We start from the raw sequence: 20517 nt of genomic DNA, 5'->3' as shown, positions 1-20517 counted from the left end.
GAGTGGGGTGGGGTCATTTCAAATTCAGTTGAAATTCAGTTCATTTAAAAGCCAAAGTAAGGTTCTATCAGTATTTTATTTATCAATTAATTGAATTTAAATTAATTTACTGAATTGACTGGACTGAAATGTAAGTGGCTCCAACCCCTGGGTGCTAGTACAGGAGGATAATGCGGCCATTGCTGCATAACCGCTAACTTCCTTGACCGCTCTCTCTGGCAGAGGAAGAGGAGGAGCCCCTCTCCGGGAGGAACGAGGAAGAGCGGCGCATCGCCGAGATGGGTCGGCCCATGCTGGGGGAGCACGCCAAACTGGAAGTGGTCATCGAGGAGTCCTACGAGTTTAAGGTATCTCAGAGCCACGCCCCTTCGCAGCCACGCCCTTTCAAGCCACCGTCCCACGCAACGGTTTCGGGAACCAGAATTTTCAAAAGTGAAATGTCCTCACGGTGAGCTCAGGTGTGATGAGCGCTTAGTGTGAAATGCCCATGACCGCTATCTCATCAAAAGATAAGCGGAAAAATCAACAGAGTAAAGAGGGGGGGAGCGCGTGCAAAAATAGAATCTCTCATATTACGTTTTATGAAGCCCTCCATATACGCCAGATGCACAGGCTCGGATGTGCTTGACATTTTGGCCATAGCCTTTCTCAAGAGACTGCTGGGCGAGGGATACTATTTTTGTTGTGCTCCCTGTTTATTTGATTAGCGACTAGAACATTCCCAGAAAGTCCGGGGAAAGTTTCCCCACGCATAAATTTGTCTGGGCTCAAGGACATCCCATGTAACATTATTTTTAAGTCGGAAGGAACTTAAAAATAATGTTACGTAGGATATGAGTTTCATTGGGTCGGTTTTTCCAGTGCAGAGAGGTCTCATCTGGAGGTGTAATTCTGACAGGTGTGAGCAGGGCTGGGTGATACACCCTAGCAATAATAACAATCATCACTACCATGTGGCTTTATTTATTTAAAAAAATGTATTCCAAAGACCGCGTGGAAGCGCAGCTCAAATTTGGAGGTTCACTGCTGATAGGCAAGGCTGTTACTCCTGATTGTTATTGCATTATTTTAAAAAGTGACCATTACTGTTATGGTTTGTCATTCAGCCCTGGGTGTGAGGCTATAAATAAGTTATGAATTATGCATGTTATTATAATTCACAGATGTGTCAGCCAAAGTCAGAAGAGGTAGTTTGAGGCTGATGTGTCAGCCATTCAGGGCAAATGGCGTGAGTCTAATGGGTCAGCCAATCAGAGGAGGCGGTGCGAATCTGATGGGTCAGCTAGTCAGAAGGCGCAGTGCGAGTCCGGTGGGTCAGCCAATCAGAGGGGGCGGTGCAAGTTTGATGGTTCAGCCCGGTTCAGGCGGAGATGGCGGTTCCTGTCTCTGTGTTCCGCCCGTGTCGCGTGTCCAAAAATCGCTGGAGAGGTTCCCGTTTCCTCCGCCCCGGAGACGGATTGATCCGCGCCATGGATTTTTATTTATGCGTGCCTTCCCCCCCTCATTCATCTCCTTGTAGCGGCTCTGACTCGCTGCACGAGGCTGCATAGATCTCAGATTTCCCGATTCCCAGTGGCGGGGGGTGGGGCGGTGGGGGGGCGGCGGGAGGGGGGGGGGGGTTGGTTTGGAGAGCGCAGTCATTTCTCTTTTAGAAATATTTCCGATTTCACCTCATTTCTTTGAGAGGTAAAGCGGTTTTGCCCAGCCAGCATAGCCTCTTTCATTAAAATGCATGAGGTGTTTTGGGGCTGGCTGTGCAAGGGGAGGTTTGACCTCAGCGCACGAGCCGCAGGTCTGATGCCTTAGACCTGAGGTCTCTCGGGCCGTCTGGCCCTGGAACACGCCGTTTGCGGATTGATTTTCCTTTTCGTCAATAAGATCTTGAACTTTGGGTCCGCGTTATTCGGTTATGTGTCCCACGCGTTGGTCTCGGTCTGTGTTGAACTGTGTTTCTCACGAGGGGCTTTGGTGGAGACCAGTCCTGAAGACCTCCAGGGTCAACACAGGGCTGGGAATGTGTGCCACCATTACACCCGGGGCTAAAACTTCATTTGAAATGCTTTAACCCTTTTTAAACGCTAGTACCATATTAAACCATATAAAACATATTTATGTAAATATTTTCAGAAACATGTTTACTGTAGCATTATTTATGAAACATAAATGAGCAGCTATGTTGCATGATGCTGTTTGATGCTGCACAATGCTACTGTATGTGATGCTGCATGATGCTACAGTATGTGATGCTGCATGATGCTATTTGATGCTACATGATGCTACAGTATGTGATGTTCCATGATGCTGTGTGATACTGTGTGATGCTACATGATGCTACAGTATGTGATGCTACATGATGCTGTGTGGTGACAGATAAGTGTGTGGTGCGCTGCTCTAAAATGGTGCTGTTTTCTTTGTCTCTGTTCAGAACACAGTGGATAAGCTCATTAAGAAGACAAACCTGGCCCTGCTGGTGGGAACTAACAGCTGGAGGGACCAGTTTATCGAAGCCATTACTGTCAGTGCGGGTGAGTACAGCTGCAGTTTGAGGCTGCTTTCTGTGCTCACGTCCATAGAGGAGAGACTGACCCAGGATCAGTTCGCCCAGCCATAATCATGGGCAACAGTGTGTGGTAATGCTTAGGGAACTCTGCTTGTATTTCAGAGGTGGCACTGCCAGCTGTATAAACAAGCATAATGTAAAGAAAATACGTTGCCTTAGCTGGATAAGAACATCTGCAAAATGTAAATGCAAACAGTACTGGGAGAGTTATGTAGAAACAATATATATTTATTCAATTTGTGAAATAATTCTGTGCTTGTGGGAGGGAATCCTCACTAGAAGTGTTGAGCTCTGGTTCTGTAGATCTGGGTTGTTACTCTCCTAAATCTGTCAGTATCTGGGATAGCCCTGATGCCAGGTGGATTGCGTTGCAGATCTGAAGCATTCTCATGCTGAGAAGCATTAATGAACATCGCTCATCGCTCCCTCTTGTGGCTGTGGCTGGAATTTCAATGTCACATGTGCTAAGTTTGCTAACACGTCCTGGAATCCTGTGGCATGGCACAGGGGTGGCCAGTTCCAGTCCTAGAGAGCCAGTGTGATTGCAGGTTTCTGTTTCCACAAACAAGCTAATTGGCTGTACACACCAGCACTGGTTCACTTGTAGATTAGGCCACTGTAGAACCTTTCATATCAGGCCACAAGAACAGTCTTTGGCTGTCGTTCATGCGCTTAACAAGAAATGTAGCTAAAATGTCAGATGACGTAAATGCTACGGCTAATTAAGCAATTAAGCTGAGAAGGTGGCGTGAAAACCTGAAACAGGTGCAGCCCTCGTTGCCCACCTCTGTTCTGAATTGTGGGTAAATGAGAAGCCTAGATGGACTGAATGGCCTGTTCTCATTACGTATTCTTATGTTCTCATGTTATAAATGGGCTGAATGGTCTGTTGTCCTCATTTTGTATTCTTATGTTCTAATGTTATAAACAGGCTGAATGGCCTGTTCTCTGCATTATGTATTAGGTAGGGCTATTTGCCGGGGTAGAATAACGGCATGTTTAATAAGCCTCGCGTTCGTCCGTCTGCTACCTTGTTTACCTGGCATCGGCGCCCCCGCAGTTGCCACGGCGATGAAACAGGGGCGCTGGATAATGGCGGGACATAAGTAACATTCCCCGCTGGTAGATCTGGAGAGAGTGTGTCCTCGTTACGATTAACAATCTTAAAATAGGAGAGAAGTGCCCCCACTTTCCTTTTGGGTGAATTTGATTGGCTGCCACGCTTTTGCATCCCTGCTAATCGTGCCTGGCTAAGGCTGCTCCTACAGCCCTTCTGATGAAGAAAGACAGGAGCCGCTTCTGTTGAAAAGAGGTGGATCAATCTCTCAGGTCTCGCATCCATTCTGCTTTTCTTCCGGAACTGCTGAGCATAGGAGGAGGAGGTCGGAAAGGAGCATGTGATTAAGAATGACATGTTTTTATTAGTGTTTATCTTTCTTGTAGACGCTGTTTCATATTGGCTCATTTAAGCTCCAGTGAACCTTTTTAACTTGATTAACTTCTGCCACATGACTGTGTGACTGTGTGACTGTGTGACTGTCTCTCTGTGATTTTATGACTCTGCGAGCGCACGACTGAGGAGAACCGCGCGGGAGTTTATCTGTTTAGCAATCAGCGCTGGGAGGTAGGCTACTCTAGAAGTCGGGGGGAAATCGAGGAAGAAATGCAGTCGCTCGTTAAAAAAGAACCCGGTGGTCGGCTCCCGGGCCCGCGGAGTTCCGCGGTGCAGGAGCGCTTTTGTCCCGCCGGGGCAGCGGCTGGCTGGGACGGTATCCAGGAGACGCCCGTGATTAACGGGGACGAGCGGGACCGTGACGAACGCCCCCGAAAAAACAGCCCCGCGTCTCGCCGCAGGTACCCGGCGTCTGCTTGAGAGCAATCACCGCTTTGCCAACAGCGGCGGGCTGGCGGGCGGGCGGGCGGGCGGGCGCAGGATGTTTGATTGGGGGGGGGAGGGAGATCACAGGAAGCCAAACGCTGCAGGGAAAGCTCCCCCTCCCCCTCCCAGACAGTCAGGCTGGATGTTTTCATCACGCCGCGGCTACAGGGGCTCTCCTTGGGAGCCCACTTCATCAGCCTCAGCAGGGGAAGAGGCTCTTCACTTCACAAGCGCAACGTCTCCTCTTCTCCTCTTTAAGAAAAATAAATAATAAATAGATTTCTTATTTCTTACTGATTTTTCCCTCTTTTTCATGCCAGTTTTGGCAGGGCCAAATCGAATTTGTCAGCGTCCATCAACTACAACCTGCTATCGACCAGGACCGTGCAGACAAGCATCTCTCTCTTTCTCTCTCTCTTTCTCTTTCTCTCTCTCTCTCTCTCTCTTGGCCGTTTCCATCAGATCACAGCAATGATAAGTCATAAACATCTGTGATATGTTTACGGTTGCTGTTGTGATTCCCAAATTCAATCCAAAATTATTTGTTTGGATGATATGAGTTATATCTGGTTTTTTATTTTAAAAAATGATTAACACAAAAAGGCTTTTTCATGTCAATAATTTACACACTGAAACCATGTACTTTACTGTAGAAGCCATGCACTTTAGAAGCTGTGGGCTTTTCTTGTTTTGCTACCTTCAAAGGCAAATAAAAGCTGTTAATCGCAGGAAGAAATCTCTGCACTTTACATCCAAAGCGTTTCTAATCCCAAACATTTGAGTTCAATCTAGGTACACATGAATATTCAACAGAGTTAGCGCCACAACTTGTTTGGTTCTGATTGCAATCGCTGTGGAAATGGAGTCATTCTACCAGCCAATCGCAATGAAGCATACTATGCCTGTTCATGAATATTCATGAGGAACAACCGCCGCCAGGATTCTCAGAATGCTTTAGCTGAGTGCACGGCTCAGTTAGGGGAGCTGTTGCCTGATCCGAGCGCGGCGAGAGGGCAGGTGGGCACTGGGAAATGGCCACTTGGGGGTGGGGGGCTACTGCTCCTAATTTTTAGCAGATGCTCTTATCCAGAACACTAATCCAGAGAAGTTTACGGAACTTTTTTTGTAACATAGTATCCATTTATACAGCTGGATATATACTGAAGTACCTTGCTCCAGGGCACATCGGCAGTGTCCCACCTGGGAGTCAAACCTGCAACCTTTAGGTTAGGGTACCTAGCCATTGAACTATAACAACACATTTAACGACAGTCAAGAAGGGAAATAAATAATCATCACGCCTCTTTCTGCCATGACAGATATCTAATTGGATATCATGCATAATATATGTGCAGTCTGTGTGATTGCTGTTTAAAGCACATCCTTGTTAATAATAAACACCATCGTGGGAATTAAACGATATATGGTCACACAGTGGAAGACTTCTATTTATGCAAAGCAAGTTTTACTTTATTTACACAGTAAGGCAGCATGTGTATTATTGCTAATGTGTCCTCCTGGTTTATAATGGTCAGTCTGCACCCGACTGGGTGTGCACAAGGCCAAGCTTGTTAATATATTTTACATCAATGCATTTTCTGTGCATTCCATTTCTTTGAGGGACTAATGACGAGGGGCATAGCTGTTGATTGACAGCTGCTTAGACGAATGACTAATGAAGGCCCTCGTTGTTGCCGGGACCCTGTCGCAACAGCGGTTATATCACCTTGTAATCCCGGCTGGTTAATGTTGTATATCCAGGGGTTTAGGATTTAAGCACCAATAAAAATCCTGGCGGGTATAAAATGGGGTGGGGGAAGGGGGAGGGGGGGGGGGAATGTTAAAGGCTGTAATTCATGTTTTATGTGCTGTACACTTTACTGCCCTCCCGTCCGCTCACTGCTGTCTCTTACGTTCTTATAATGGAGTTCTGCACTATGTGTTCTCGAGCTCAACCGGTCATATACACGGAAAAATGAAAAATTAAGTGCAAAAACAATAACAACAAAAAAAATAAATATGAACCCTAGGCAGTGCAGGATGAGGCTAGAAACCCAGAAGGGCCTACATGGGGTCTCGCCCTCATTAATAAATAAAAGAATAATTCTAAAGATACAACTAAAACTGAGCTAATTTTGGAGGAAAAATGTTACAGCTATTCCCTGATCTCTTTAAAGACATTAAAGCCCAACTCCTGGATGACCGCGGGGCACAGAACAACAGCCTAATAAACACAAACAGCCTCCAAAAAACAGGACAGCACTTTTAAAGAAGACAGGGTGACTCAGGTTTATGAATCATGAACTGCAAAACAAACACCCCCCCCCCCATCTTAACACAAATGCTCCACTGTAAAATGAATGCAGCTCCAACTTGAAATCTTGAAAGCTAATTGAATTTATGCACCATAACCAGTATATTAAGTTTGAAGTTTTGAAAACATAAACAAGTTTTCAGAGACCCAAGCAACCAATCAAAGACCTAACAAGTGTCTTCTTCCTAATAACGAGCCATAAATGTGTTACATTAGTAACGTGCCTAAGTACAGAGAGATTAATGAGAAGCGTCATAAACTCACTTCCTTTGTGTTATATACAACCATGAAAAAGCCTGTTGCGTTTAATGAATGATTGGAGATGTTCGATGTGATGCCTTATATATCATCCTGAATAAGGTTTGTTTGTTCCTGTTATTCATCTTCGCATTTAAACGTAATTTTTCGAATGACAGCAGCTCCTAGGGACACCTGGCCGGAAAAAAAAGAAAACCAAAACGGTTACGTTCCTTTTATAATTGCCGCTGAAAAATGACAGTTGCGTTATTGCCCCGCACGGTTCTGTGCTCTGTGATGTAATTACTGTCGGTTCAGTACTTGTTCCTCTCCGTCTCGGCCTCCCCTCCTGGTTCCCGGGGTTGTCTTTGATCCTGAGTCGGCCCTGAAGGCGTAGCGGCAGATTGGCTCTCCTCCGAGTTCCACATTTCACCGGTTTTTTTATTGTGCCGCTGTTGTCGTTGCGTGGAATAGCAAAGGGATCATGGGAAGACGGGGCAGTAAATTCCTGAGCGCAGATGGGAGAATTTACCCTGGGGACCTTGAGTAAAGGAGGGAGGGGGCAGATAAATCTTGCGGGTGCTTCTCCAATCGAACTGCTGGGAGTAATTGCATTTTAATTTGCTTGAGAAACGAACAATGCGCTTACTGTTGCTTACCACTGAAACCATATACTTCAAAAACATTCCCTACTGTCTTGGTTACTGTACTTGGTGAGCATGAGTGAGCCAGATTTTTCTGCTTTGGAAAGATAAGCCAATTATATTTATTTATTTATTTATTTGCTGTCAATCAGTTAAATTACATTGCACACTCGTACACTTGCACACACCACACAAACACACACGCACGCACACACACACACACACACACACACACAGGCAGCATGTGGAAAATGGTCCCAGGTGAATTGCTGTGTAGTTCTTTCCCCACAAGCACACTCATGAAAGCCAATTTAAGGGTCAGCTATTTTCAGCCTCCACATCAAGACCCCCTAATTAACTTAACACTGGTGTCAATTAACAGCAACGTCGCCCTATGTCCAGACACGATGCAGTATCCATTGTCTTTTGTCAAAATGTAAAATGGATGGACTGAGTAAGAAACTATAAACACACAGGGAGCTTACTTCTCTTTCCTCCTGTTTGGGATTGTGAGGGCTAATAATAACCACACTGGAGTTAAAGTGGAAACGAGGACTCCATTTGCATTTTACCATCGCCATCGCCATACCCTCTCAGGAGACAGGAGAGAATGCACTGAGATGGCAGCTCTTTCTCAGGAAAAATAACAACCTGGCCCACCTCACAATCATCCATTTACGTCTGCTGCTAATTGGAGCATTGAATTAATTAGAAGCCCTCTGGGGAAAAAAAAAAGATCTTTTTAAATGAACTTTGGGATGTGCGTGTTTTGTCAGATGTGCTGCGTAAAGGCAAGTAAATGGGGCGGTTTGTGAGCTATTTTCAGTGACGCCGTTTCACCCTGTTAGCGTGTTGTCAGCGGTGGGACTGCGCGCGGCTTTAACACCTTGTCAGGTTGTGAAGAGCCTCGAAGGTGAGGGTACTGTCTGGTGACTGCAATTCGGCTCCCAGCTTTTAGAAAAGCCACCGAAAAACACTGGAAAAGCATGCGGTGACGTGGTGTCACCCGCTGCTTTTTCTTCATACGGCGGCCTACAGCTAAGCTCGCTTGAAGTGGAGGTGGAGGAAGAAATCTCCTTTTTGCAGCTTTTGGGTGCATTCCACGGGTGCCCAATATGCCTGCAGAGGGGGCGCTGCAGAGCAATGAAACGTGGGCCCCTAACAGACTGAGCCCTGCGGTGCCCTACGTGACACAGTCGCCCTACAGCCAACACTGGCGTGGTCTAGATTTGATACGAGACCGTGGAGCTCATCCATGCACCGCACTTAACCGAATGAGCTGTCCTACAGGCCGTCGCAATAAATATTTAATCCTTTTCATGATGCTGAGTATTTTACGGTGAAGCCTGCAGGATGCTGCGGGTGCAGGCAGGGGTAGAGTACATCTGACTCCATCGCCGCCGCTCAAAGGCTAGTCTTTAAAGGACGCCTTCTTCAAACACGGCTGCAGAAATGACTACATTACCCTACAAGCACGCATGCGTAGACGCATACATTTACAACAACACGCTTATTCTGACATTTTACTTCTCAAGTAGGATCCATTCTTCCAGAACTGCGCCCGGTTCAGGGAGGACTGGGATACGGGATGGAAGGGGAGTACTCCTAGACTGCATGCCAAAAACCCTGCATGAGTCTTATTTGCCTCCTTCCATAGATAAGGACCCTGGCCGACTGCATTTTGAATTAAGGGAAGCCCAGAGGCTAGGCTTCGGATCAACCTGAAATTAGCTTAAGTGCAACTTCGCGTTGCTTGAGTGTTGTTTAAGTGGTTTTAAATGACATAAATGCTGTTTGGGAAATGACGGTCTGAAGGGGTTTTTGGGCTGAGGGCGTCGTGCCAAGATTGAATCTCGGTCCCTGCCAGTTATATCTGTGGCGGCTTGAGTCTTAACAGCTTTTTCGGTGTGACTTTTCATTATCAGTGTCACATTCATTGTGTTTTGGTTCTTTTTTTTTCAAACCCTTTGTTACCACTCAAGTCGAAGCCATCACCAGTGTAAAGAAGTATGTTGCACAAGTAATGAGAAAGTAATGCGTTTACGCGTTTGTTATTCAGAGTTTATTAGCGGCAAGAAATCTTGCGGAATCACATTTACTGGCATGGCAGGGGCACACTTGCTGAAAACAAAGCTGTTTTCGATACCCTCCTCCTTGAGGATGCATTATTTAGTGCATTAGAAAGTGGATATGCGCTGCGGGTATTGATTCTTGCCTCGATACCCAGCTCCCAGCGATGGAAATGTTAGAAATGCCTGCCCTCCGGTAGGTGCATCAGCCAAAACGAGCCCAGAAAATATGTGAACGGAGTTCGCGGATTTGCTAAACGACTGCGCGGTTCAGCTCGTTTCGGGAAAGCGACGTCCCGCCGCTCCGTGCTACCGTCATTAGCGACAGTATCAGCTGGGAGAGCATCGAACATCTCCGCTCAGTTCCGTTTTTATCTCCTTTTTTATTTCTCGGTTTTCGGTTCGAATGTAATTGAAAGTTGTGGAGAGAAGCACCGCTTCCTAACGGGGCAGTTTCACCTGATGTGAATGGATCATTAAAGCAAAGAGCTGTAAAACTTTTTCTTTTTTTTTTTTAATCTGGTGATTAAACTGTCACCACCTTAATGGGTCTTCTAAGCAGAAATCCAGGCAGCCTGGAGAGTTTACATGTTTGCGGTAATGAGTACATCCTCTCGTTAGTGTTGTAATTATGTGCCGTTTGTTTTGTAATGTCATTCTAATGATGAATAAAACCTGTGCATACATGGAGATGGATGTTATCATTTTCCATGTCCAGAACGTATTTTACACAACATGCTGCCGTGTCCTTGCTTGGTGTTTTTAAGTACGTGTCTGAAAATGGCACGGGTAGTAGCATAGAAATAAATTTTTGTATTTAGGAAGAGAATATATTTTAGCCAAATTATTTTACTTGAATAGTTTTTTGACATTTTTTATTTATAAAAAAAAATTGTCCTACCATCAGTCCCAAACAAACCAAGAAAGCAGGACAGTGAAATTCAGAAGTACAAGAAGTGAATTCGGTCTTCTGAAAAACACCACATCGCTTTGTGTGACATTGTTGAAAGGCCAAGCCAGGAAAGAATGTGCCTCAGATTCAAGGTGCTCATTCTTCAGAAAATGTTAAAAGCCTTTAATGTAGAAGAGCATTTTAAAGTGCACTAGGCCTGTAGTATTCCAATAATACATTTTATTTGTTAGTACCTTTCTGTAGCACACAAGGTCACTGTACAAAGAGCACATTGCAGTCTACATTTTTCTTTCCATTTAGATAAGCGCCTTTGCTTCCAAAGGGCATCTGACATTTTGGACACACTTCAGAGCCTAAGAGGATGCTTCTTTGTCAGTTAGTGTTCTTCAAAACAAATAAGTGCCCAAAAAATGTCCTCACTTCATTATTTATACCCCGGTAGACATTTTAAATGGTATATAACGTTTACATTCCTCTCACAAACTGTGAGATTCCATTCAGGGTGAAAATCCTCTGCTTCAGTTGTGAATTTAAAGGTAGCGGTCAGGTGATTGACAGGTAGTCACAATCAGATCCCTCAGATGTCAACTCTTTAGACTTGGACCATATGCCGTTATCTTGGGCAAACACATATGCGCATCGCTCATAGATTTTCAATGTGTTCGGGTGCCGTGCTCATCCAAGGTCATCTTTGGTGTTTTCCCAAGGATGTTACCCCTGAGAATTTAGCTTATCTCAAAGTCAAGTTCTGAACACCACTGAAGTGTTGCTTTGGGCAACTGGGTGGAAGCTCTCCTGGGGGAAGAATCTATCCAACCTTATCAGCCGTGGTGTCATGACCAGAAGGCTTAAACTCACATATGAAGAAATGTTTGCCAGTACAAAGTATGTACAATCTCAATACATCCACAGGGTCTTTACTCATGAACATAACATAATAAACCAAGGGGAAAAAAAACAATGATTATGACTGAAAATGCATGGAGATGGTTGTTGATGTTTGTTTTTTTAAATTCACTTACACAAGGCTTTAAGTGATTTTGTATTTAGTGGTAAAATGTGCAGTACAACCGTCTAGCCTTCTTTGTTCATTGCTTGTGTTTGTTGGTTTTTTGTTTGTTTGTTTGTTTATTTCTGGCTGGTTAGGCGTTTTCTGAGCTTGTTTAGTGAGCCGAATGCATTCTGGCTGACAGCTGGGGGGGAAGCTCTCTGACTGCAGCTCGATCCCCGCAGAGCGTTGCTGTCTTTCCCTACAACCAATAAAAAACCGCCCTCAGTTAGCCCCTAGCATCAAATACCTGTTTTTATTTGTTTGTTTGTTTGTTTATTTGTTTGCACCAGATGGTATACAAATGGTTTCAGTAGAAGATGCTGCCATTACATTCCGTCCTGAAGTGAAGCTGTTCTGCTGGAAAGCGGAAGTCGTCGTGCAGAGGCGCACAAATGCAGAAAGAGCTTCGCAGCTTTCTAACAGCTTTTAGAGCACCTAAGCTAATGTTTCATACTCATAATAAATTAAAAGGCTGCCGTTTTTATGCGGGTTTGTTCATTCCGAATCGCTTCTGCAAATATTTGCCCGTTTTTGGTGGATGACGTGTGAAAAGAGGCGGACTGTGTGGGCTCCCAGGACTGGGGGCGTACGCTAGGCATCTGCTTAAGCACAGAAGTAAGGATTAACTCCACAGAGGCCCTCTGTTCTCTCAGCATAAAGAAAGATTAACTTGGGAGTGTAGCGGGCGTAGCGGGCGTAGCTCGGCTAGTTCGCTAGTTAGCACAGTGAGGTGCAGTAAAGCTGAGGCCTTGTAGCAGGTTACCGTGACAACACTCTCTAGTGTCACAGCCCTCAGGTTCAAAATAACGACTTTGCCCCTAGCTAGGGGCAATTGTGGGAGGCGAGAGCGATGCCAGGTGCCAGGTGTGTGTGGTTTTAGCCTTAGTCTTAGGAACCTTTGGGCGAGTGAGAGGCATGGGTTCAAATCCCACCTCAACTGTGTGCTTCTTACTTGTAATAGTCTGTGTAAATTTGTGTATCTCTCTCTCTCACTCAGACGGTGTTCACTAAATAAATGCCAAGTCCTGGGTTTTACGTTCATAGCCATGCCTTTTATAACAGGGGCTTCTTCAAGCAAACGGTCACCGATGTGTTTGGGTGACAGCTCGGTGTATAGTATAAATCAGACTCTGCTGGCATGATTCCCACTGTCCTTCCCAAAGTGTCCTTGAGCAGAGGTACTTAGCCTGAATTGCTCAGTTAAAATAACCTGCTCCGTAAATGGATCTTATGCCTTAGAAAATGGAGGCTGCATAAGCATCTCTGAATGATAGCATCTGCTAAATGTAATGGTTCATGTGGTAGCTACCTGGGCCATGGTGTTGTTCATTTAAATGCTGCAGAGCTTGGCTTTGAGGTGTCTTCTTAACAAGCATAACATGTGACACAAGTCTATACCTCAGGAAGGCATCATGTGACCTGCTGCTCATCCATTTAAGGGGAGGGCGAGAAATTTGGACGTTTTGAACTCAAGCAGTGTGAAGATGGATCAGATTCCTCTGTTCTTTGATGTACCTCTTTGATGTTAAGTACTATAAGAGCTAAGAACCTCTTCCCTGGTCTTTTTAAAGTCAGTGTTCATTTCATGATGGGGTGTGAAAGCTTGAAGCCTTCATCGGGCACAGGAGACGAGGCGTCGGAGTTAAATTACCATCGAGTGGCGCAGAGCAGGCACTGGTCCGGAATTGATTGTGGAGGAGTGTTAGAGTAGGTGTCGCGGTAACCACGGCAATGGTCCACCTCAGCCGGGGTCAGTCTGAAGAGCAGAATCTACTCAGCCGCTGCACATTCAGTATAAGCTTCGCCTCTTTTGTGCGCTGATGGGAAAGCTCAGCGACGTAGGCAGCTACGATGGCTGAGAGGTCTATTGGGTAGGCGGTTGCTTTTGGCTAACCAGCTTTTTAATCACACAAATGTCATTTAAATGTCAAAATATTTCAGGAAAAAACATTGTTGTTATGCTCTCTCTCTCTTGCTCTCACTGTCTTTCTCTCTGTTTCACATGGTTTCTTTCTCTGTTTCAATTTGAATAGTCAGGGTTCTTTGTTTTGGTGCAGAGCAACAACATTAGTGGTGCATTGGCAATCCATGCTTCTGTGATCAGGCTTAATGCAGGCTTGTGTCTGTAATCGGGTCTAATGCAGGTTTGTGTCTGTGGTCAGGACTAGTGTAGGCTTGTGTCTGTAATCGGGTCTAATGCAGGTTTGTGTCTGTAGTCAGGACTAGTGTAGGCTTGTGTCTAATCAGGTATAATGCAGGCTTGTGTCTGTAGTCAGGACTAATGAATGCTTGTGTCTGTAATCAGGACTAATGCAGGCTTGTGTCTGTAATCAGGACTAATGCAGGCTTGTGTCAGGACTAATGCATGCTTGTCTGTAATCAGGACTAATGCAGGCTTGTGTCTGTAATCAGGACTAATGCAGGCTTGTGTCTGTAATCAGGACTAATGCAGGCTTGTGTCTGTAATCAGGACTAATGCAGGCTTGTGTCTGTGATCAGAACTAATGCAGGCTTGTGTCTGTAATCAGGACTAATGCAGGCTTGTGTCTGTAGTCAGGCTTACTGCAGGCTTGTGTCTTTAATCAGGCTTACTGCAGGCATGTGTCTGTAATCAGGCTTACTGCAGGCTTGTGCCTGTAATCAGGCTTATTGCAGCTCTGTAGTTTCAGGCACCGATGTTGGGGTATTGGCTTAGATCCCCAAAACCCAGCCCCCTCCTGCTCTGGCCCTTGGTTGTCTTGTACAGCAAGATGTCTCTCACCATCATCAAAACTATTTGTGATTAAGGTTTTACGCACGAGGAAGCCTATAAAAATGTGCTGTGCCATAAATCCTAGTGTTAAATCACCACTAACTGTTAGTATGAGCCCAACAGGGGCAGTGTGTATTCTGTCTGAGGTAAAAGTACTCTACTAGAGTTGATTTTACACTTAAAGTTGTGCGTGGAGGCTGAAATGTGAGTGGTGATCAGAGATGGGCCGGGACCTGTGTTGTTATTTTCCCCTCTCCCGAAGTGGCCGGTTTTATGTCCCAAGTGCAGTCGTCGTGATTGAACTCTGCTGCCCCCTGGGGGTGATGAATCATCTGCGCCGCAAGGCCGTCACCTGCTGCCTCTGCCAATCCGCACCTTTGAGATTTCACTAATTTAAGCTGACAAGGACATATTATTATTATTATTATTATTATTATCATTATTATTATTATTATTATTCAGTGCATCCATCTTGCTTTGTAATGAGCCTACATTAGGGCTCTCAAACTCAGATCCTGCAGGGTTGTGCATGCCCAGATTGTGGCTGCAGCCACTGCTTAATGAACTCGAGTCTTTCGTTATATTCTTTGCCACAGTTCTGTAAATGATTAATTACAGCTTTATGCTCAGCAAATGTACTACAGTTGTGGGTTTTGGGGGGAGGGGCTGAAATGCATGAGATTTTTCGCCCAGGCACACGAGACTGAGATTGGTCCACGTCTGATTTGGGGGGACCTCTATATCTGACCTCTGCGCGACCCCAGCCATTTTTAGAAACGGAACGGCGATCCTTCAAAGGGTTAATCCCGCAGCGTTGGCCCTTAACGCTAATGGGTAGAGGCAGGTCGGGGTTTGTGCAGCGCGGATGTATTACGCTGAACAAGGCCCCTGAGAAAGTCCGCGGGGAGGCCGAGACTGTGCCTGCAGGAAAGCGGTTCTTTTGAGCGGGGATAATGGACGCGGTTCTTCGGCGCGAGGCACGAACGAGGCATCACGAGGCGGCTCTGGCATCCGGTAATGGAGCGCTTTGCTGCGGCGGCTTCGTGAGCATCGCCTTGCTCAGAAAATAGCTGTTCAGCACAGCTGTGTGTTTTTGTTTGTTTGATTTACGGGACGGCTCATTCAGTCGGGCTTCTGGGGAGCCGGGGACTCCGGCGCGTTCGTCCGATACCCTTCTTTGAAGGCCTGCTGTTGTGACCGAGTTTTAACAGCAGTCGGTTCGTCTTTCTTTCAACAATCAATTTGTAAATTTGTGTAAATTTGCCCAAATGGGCGCGAGGGGAAGTTTTATTCATCTGAGAAGTCTGCTTGGCTGCTGACAAAAGCTTCTTTTTTTCTGTTTTTTTCCTTTGAAAGGAAGCAGCCGTATGAAATAAAATGGGACAAATCCCACAGTGCTCCTGGCAGTACGACAACGCCGGCTGTAATTATTGCCTGGAAAGCAGGCCATTCCAGGTGAAATTCTCCCACTGCGTACACCTGCAGTAAACCCAGTGCCAGTCAAACAACGGTGCATCTGAATCATGTAGAAAATCACTGTGATTGTTTGAAAGTTTTTTTGTTGCGCATATGCTTATTGTCTGCTGAGATCAGAAGCCATGCTGAATGCTGGAATACTCCTTGAAGGTGCTGTAGGGGGGTCCGTGGCCAGACCTGATAAGCAATGAGTATGCGTAGATTTGGGAAAATATTTCAAAATATAAAACATTTTTTTTAAAAATATAACTTTTTTATATATAACTTTATAACTTTTTTTTTTTTGTACCAAGTCACCGGCATAGTGGGAGTGGAATGCGCCAGAAAGCCCGGCGGGTGTTTCTGCTGTGCGTTTGTATTTCTGTAGGTTTGTTCTCTGAGCTCATGCCGTAGGTCTTTCTGCTAACAGCTCATTTTCTACATGGTTGATATTTTTCCCGTTCTTCTCCTCTCCTCTCCTCCCCTCTCCGATCTGAACCATGTCTGCCGTCGTTTCCCGAATTCTTAACGGCCGGCTTTATCCTCTCTTCATTCCGCTCCGATTTTTTCCCGCCCCGCAGGGGAGGACGACGACGACGACGACTGCGGCGAGGAGAAGCTGCCGTCGTGCTTCGACTACGTCATGCACTTCCTGACGGTGTTCTGGAAGGTGCTGTTCGCCTTCGTGCCGCCCACCGACTACTGGAACGGCTGGGCCTGCTTCGTGGTGTCCATCAGCATGATCGGCCTGCTCACCGCCTTCATCGGAGACCTGGCGTCCCACTTCGGCTGCACCATCGGCCTGAAGGACTCCGTCACCGCCGTGGTGTTCGTGGCCCTCGGGACCTCCGTGCCGGGTACGGCTCCCGAAAAATAATAATGATGATCATCACAATAATAATAATCATAATCATAATCACCATCACCATTGCACCATAATAATACCACCATCACCTCATAATAATACCGCTTTATTATTATTAGTGTTATTATTGTTATTGTTGTTGTTGTTATTATTATTTGTTGTAGTCCTTGCTGTTTTTGTAGGCATATTAGTATTTACAATACTAATAACAATAATAAGCATCACCACACTATAATAATATTATTTTCTTTGCATTCTTCTTGGTGTGAAAAGCACTTTACATTTGATATTTAAAACAGTGAGACAGTGCAGTAAACAGTAAAATAGAAATATTTGTCTATATGCATACAGTACATAGAAATAGTGATAAACAGGAATGAGAACTAAGCCAATTACAATTTAAAAAAACAATATTAAAGGAACATATCAATGGCAAAAATGCTGAAAGTTTATTAAAATAAACTTAAAACTGGAAAAGGGAGAAAAAACTGCATTGTGGAGAATGTTGTTTGCGCTAATGTTTTATATTAAAGAAGTAAGCCACAAGCGGAATAAATGTATATTTGATAACCGTTATCTTGTCCTTGAAACTTCAATCATGAAAGTCATGGATGTTAGGCTGCTCCCAGAGTAACAAGTTTGTTGATTTGCAGTTCTAATTAAGTTCGGGTTTAATCTAATTCCTAATTGCGTGTTTTGATTGGAGGTGTGTGTTCACGCTGGTAAACCAAAAAAAGCATGACAGTCAGTTTTCTCCAGCATGAGAAAGCAAATTTGCTCGACTCAGTGATCGATATAAGCGGCTCCTGCGTTGTAGTCATTATGGCAAATGAGATCAATTCCGCTGCATCACCAAAACTCAAATTGAACTCGTTTAATATAGAGGTGCGCGCCATTAATTAAATGAAACACCCGTGAAAAGAATTGAAGAGAGCATTTCAGGATACGCAATCAGCTTTATAGTTTCCGCACAGCCATTGTGAGATGTGGTCGCCCGTGGTGCTAAATCTCCGCAGGATCTCCGCGTTTCTCCATCTAAAAAAAAATGGAAAGTAAAAAGGAGTAAATGTTTGTTGTAAAAATAAACCCAATAATGACGGCAAACGACACGTTCTATTTGCAGACCTCGTTGGGGGACTGCAAGGTTAATTAACGGTGCCCAACGGGCACGCTCGCGCACACAGAGTGTATCCGGGTGAAATAACACCAAGAAAACTGTCAGGCTGCCCTTTCCCATTTGCGGAAAAGCAATCAGACAGAAGCTCAGACTTTGATAATACCGACCGTGCGAAGCGCAAATCCTTCTTCTCACATATCCGATGTGTGTCTCATCTTTTCCTGAAAAACAGCAAATGACCTCATTGAATTGGATTTTTTTCCAGTTCCAGTATGGATCACATTTGCATGCAGGCCCTAACTCTGACACATGGGATAGTGCCTTGTGTCTGACTGGTCAAATGTGCGATTGTTTTTGTCCTTTCAAGTGCTTTTTTATCCACATTCCCCATGTGACACAGCGTTAACTCCACTTTATTTTATGACAGAAATAAGAAATCCGATCGGGCACAAATCCGATCGAGCCACATGTAAAATTATTTTGTGGACAGTCACTCCATAAAGATGAGATTTGAAAAACAAGTGGTAAGGCCTGCTGACAAAACACAGCCTAAAAAGGAAGCACTTCAGGGATGGAATTCAGGTTTAAAACAGGTTTTTTTTTTTTTTTTCAAAATGTTTTGCCTTGAATTCTGTGTTCAGTTTGCCACGTTCCATAATAATCTTTGAGGTGTGTCTGCTTTTGTGTAGCGGGTCTGATAGAGGTGTAAATAAGTTATGAGTGACATATTTAAGAATCAGTGTCACACTGGACACGGTGGCCTTATCAGCAGTCATAGTAACAGCGCTTTTGTGCTGGGTTGCAAGGATTGGAATATTTTCCAAGCTCTTCCGAGCAATCCCAATGAGAACTTCCTAGATGTACCTCTTTCAAACGTGTAATGTCACGATAACTCAGCTGGCTCAGCTCTGTCAGAATGACTCTTTTTTTCATACATTTTTTATTTCGGTTACGTGACCCACCCATCCCCTCACCCCCACCCCTGTTTGTCTAATGTTTTTTTAATGGCTTGTGAAATAATTGGAAGAGAAACGATTGTTATGTGCCCAGATCTCGCAGGGCTGTGCTGTGGTTTTAACGGCTCGTTTCGGCTCGTTAAACATCGTTTGTTACCCAAGGCGTCTCTCGCTGGAGATTGTGTTCTCTGTCATTACCGAGTCTGTTAATTATGCCGACGGTCGATTTAGCAGGTAGCCTGCTCCCGAGCCAGGGCTAATGCGCATTAGGAGTGGCTTTCGCTGCTCCGGAGGACGCTTCCTAGGGCGTTCGCTTGTTGGTAACCGCACGCAAACAGTGGCGGTCTCGATCGCCTTGGCGACGCGAGGCGCACGTACTGAGCGGAGGGAGTCGCTGGAGCAGAGCGAAAGTTAGGAGGTGGGGGATGGATAATCTGCATTAACCCAAAATCTGGCGTGGCTACTGTGTGTCGTCTGGCGCTAACGTGTTGGAGGCAGGGGCCCAGGATTTCCCTCCTAGCGTGCGCCAGCGGAAGTAACGATTTTTTGACGCTCGGTCCAGTTCTACTTCCAACACATACACACAGGCATGCACACACGCACACAGATCACCTGAGTAAGAAAACATTTGTGGAGGGGGATTAGGGGCCCAAAGGCTTGTACTGTATTGCACTTTAATGTGTGCAGTGCTGCCATACAATATTTAGAGCTCGGAGGAAAATGACCCAGTCTGAACCTCACAGTTACTACAGACCTCTCTGCAATTTAACGCTGTTACAAGTTAAAAGAAGACACCGTCTGCTGCATTTAAGATTTGTGTCCAAGGCTGATTTTCAACCCTTCTCCCCAGTTTTTGTTTCTAGATGTTTTGTGGGAGTGTCATGGGGTGGGAATGTTTGCTCTGCTGGGCTGGTGGTTGTTTAATGTGTTGCAATCCAGCTAAAGTATATAATTGGCCGCAGTATAATTTACGTGTTTTGCTTGATTGCCATTGTTTGCCTAATGAACATAATTTTCAGTCATAGTTATACTGCTGATAAATGACCTAATTCAGTATAGTGCAATGAACCAACAGAAATACAAGTGGAAAGTGCCTCTGCCTGTTGAGCTTTAATGACGACATTGCTCTGCCACCGCTGTGACATCATCCCTTTGCCACCTTTGTGACGTCATCGCTCTGCCACCTTTGTGATGTCATCACTCTGCCACCTTTGTGGTGGAATGTTTTGTATTTGTTGGGATAATACGTGATGGATTTCTCATTGAGATAATGACCACACCGCTAACACTGATGGATAGCAGGCCTAATGGTGTAATGGGAAATAAACTGTCTGTGAAAATGCTTGCAGAAACGACAAATTACACAGATTGTTTGTTGACCTTGACCCTGTCTGTGTTCTATCAAGATTAAACCTCATAATTCCTCATTTTTTATTGCATAAGCAAACATAAGGATAATTAATTTTTTGTACATATTTTTCTGTGCATTCAGTAAATGAAAGAATCTTTATTTGAATAGAAATGTATCTTTTTTCACCTGCTGACTGATGGCTTAAAGGACCAAAACATTGCAAAACATTGCAAATGTTTATAAACTGATATGGTGAATAGAGTGACTGTCAGACCCTGTGCAATCACTTTTTAAATCACAGCTATAAGCAGTCATATCCTCTGCTCTATTCAGCTGTTCAGTTGCTTGTAAGAT

At 44.9% G+C, this 20517-nt stretch overlaps 1 protein-coding gene across 6 annotated transcripts in view; it reads left to right on the top strand.

Moving 5' to 3' along the window:
• LOC118220813 (sodium/calcium exchanger 1-like) overlaps positions 1 to 20517 on the top strand; it is a 142841-nt gene that overhangs the window by 117368 nt on the left and 4956 nt on the right. For all 6 annotated transcript variants that reach the window (XM_035405098.1, XM_035405102.1, XM_035405099.1 and 3 more), the window contains 3 exons: positions 223 to 347; positions 2426 to 2525; positions 16456 to 16731. In XM_035405098.1, the coding sequence (XP_035260989.1) occupies positions 223 to 347; positions 2426 to 2525; positions 16456 to 16731 (501 nt within the window). The remainder of the gene's footprint in view (positions 1 to 222; positions 348 to 2425; positions 2526 to 16455; positions 16732 to 20517) is intronic.

The sequence above is a fragment of the Anguilla anguilla genome, chromosome 2 (genome assembly GCF_013347855.1).
Source record: "Anguilla anguilla isolate fAngAng1 chromosome 2, fAngAng1.pri, whole genome shotgun sequence".
NCBI lineage: Eukaryota > Metazoa > Chordata > Actinopteri > Anguilliformes > Anguillidae > Anguilla > Anguilla anguilla.
Note: the sequence above shows the minus strand (reverse complement) of the source record. Positions and strands in the feature narration are given on the sequence as shown.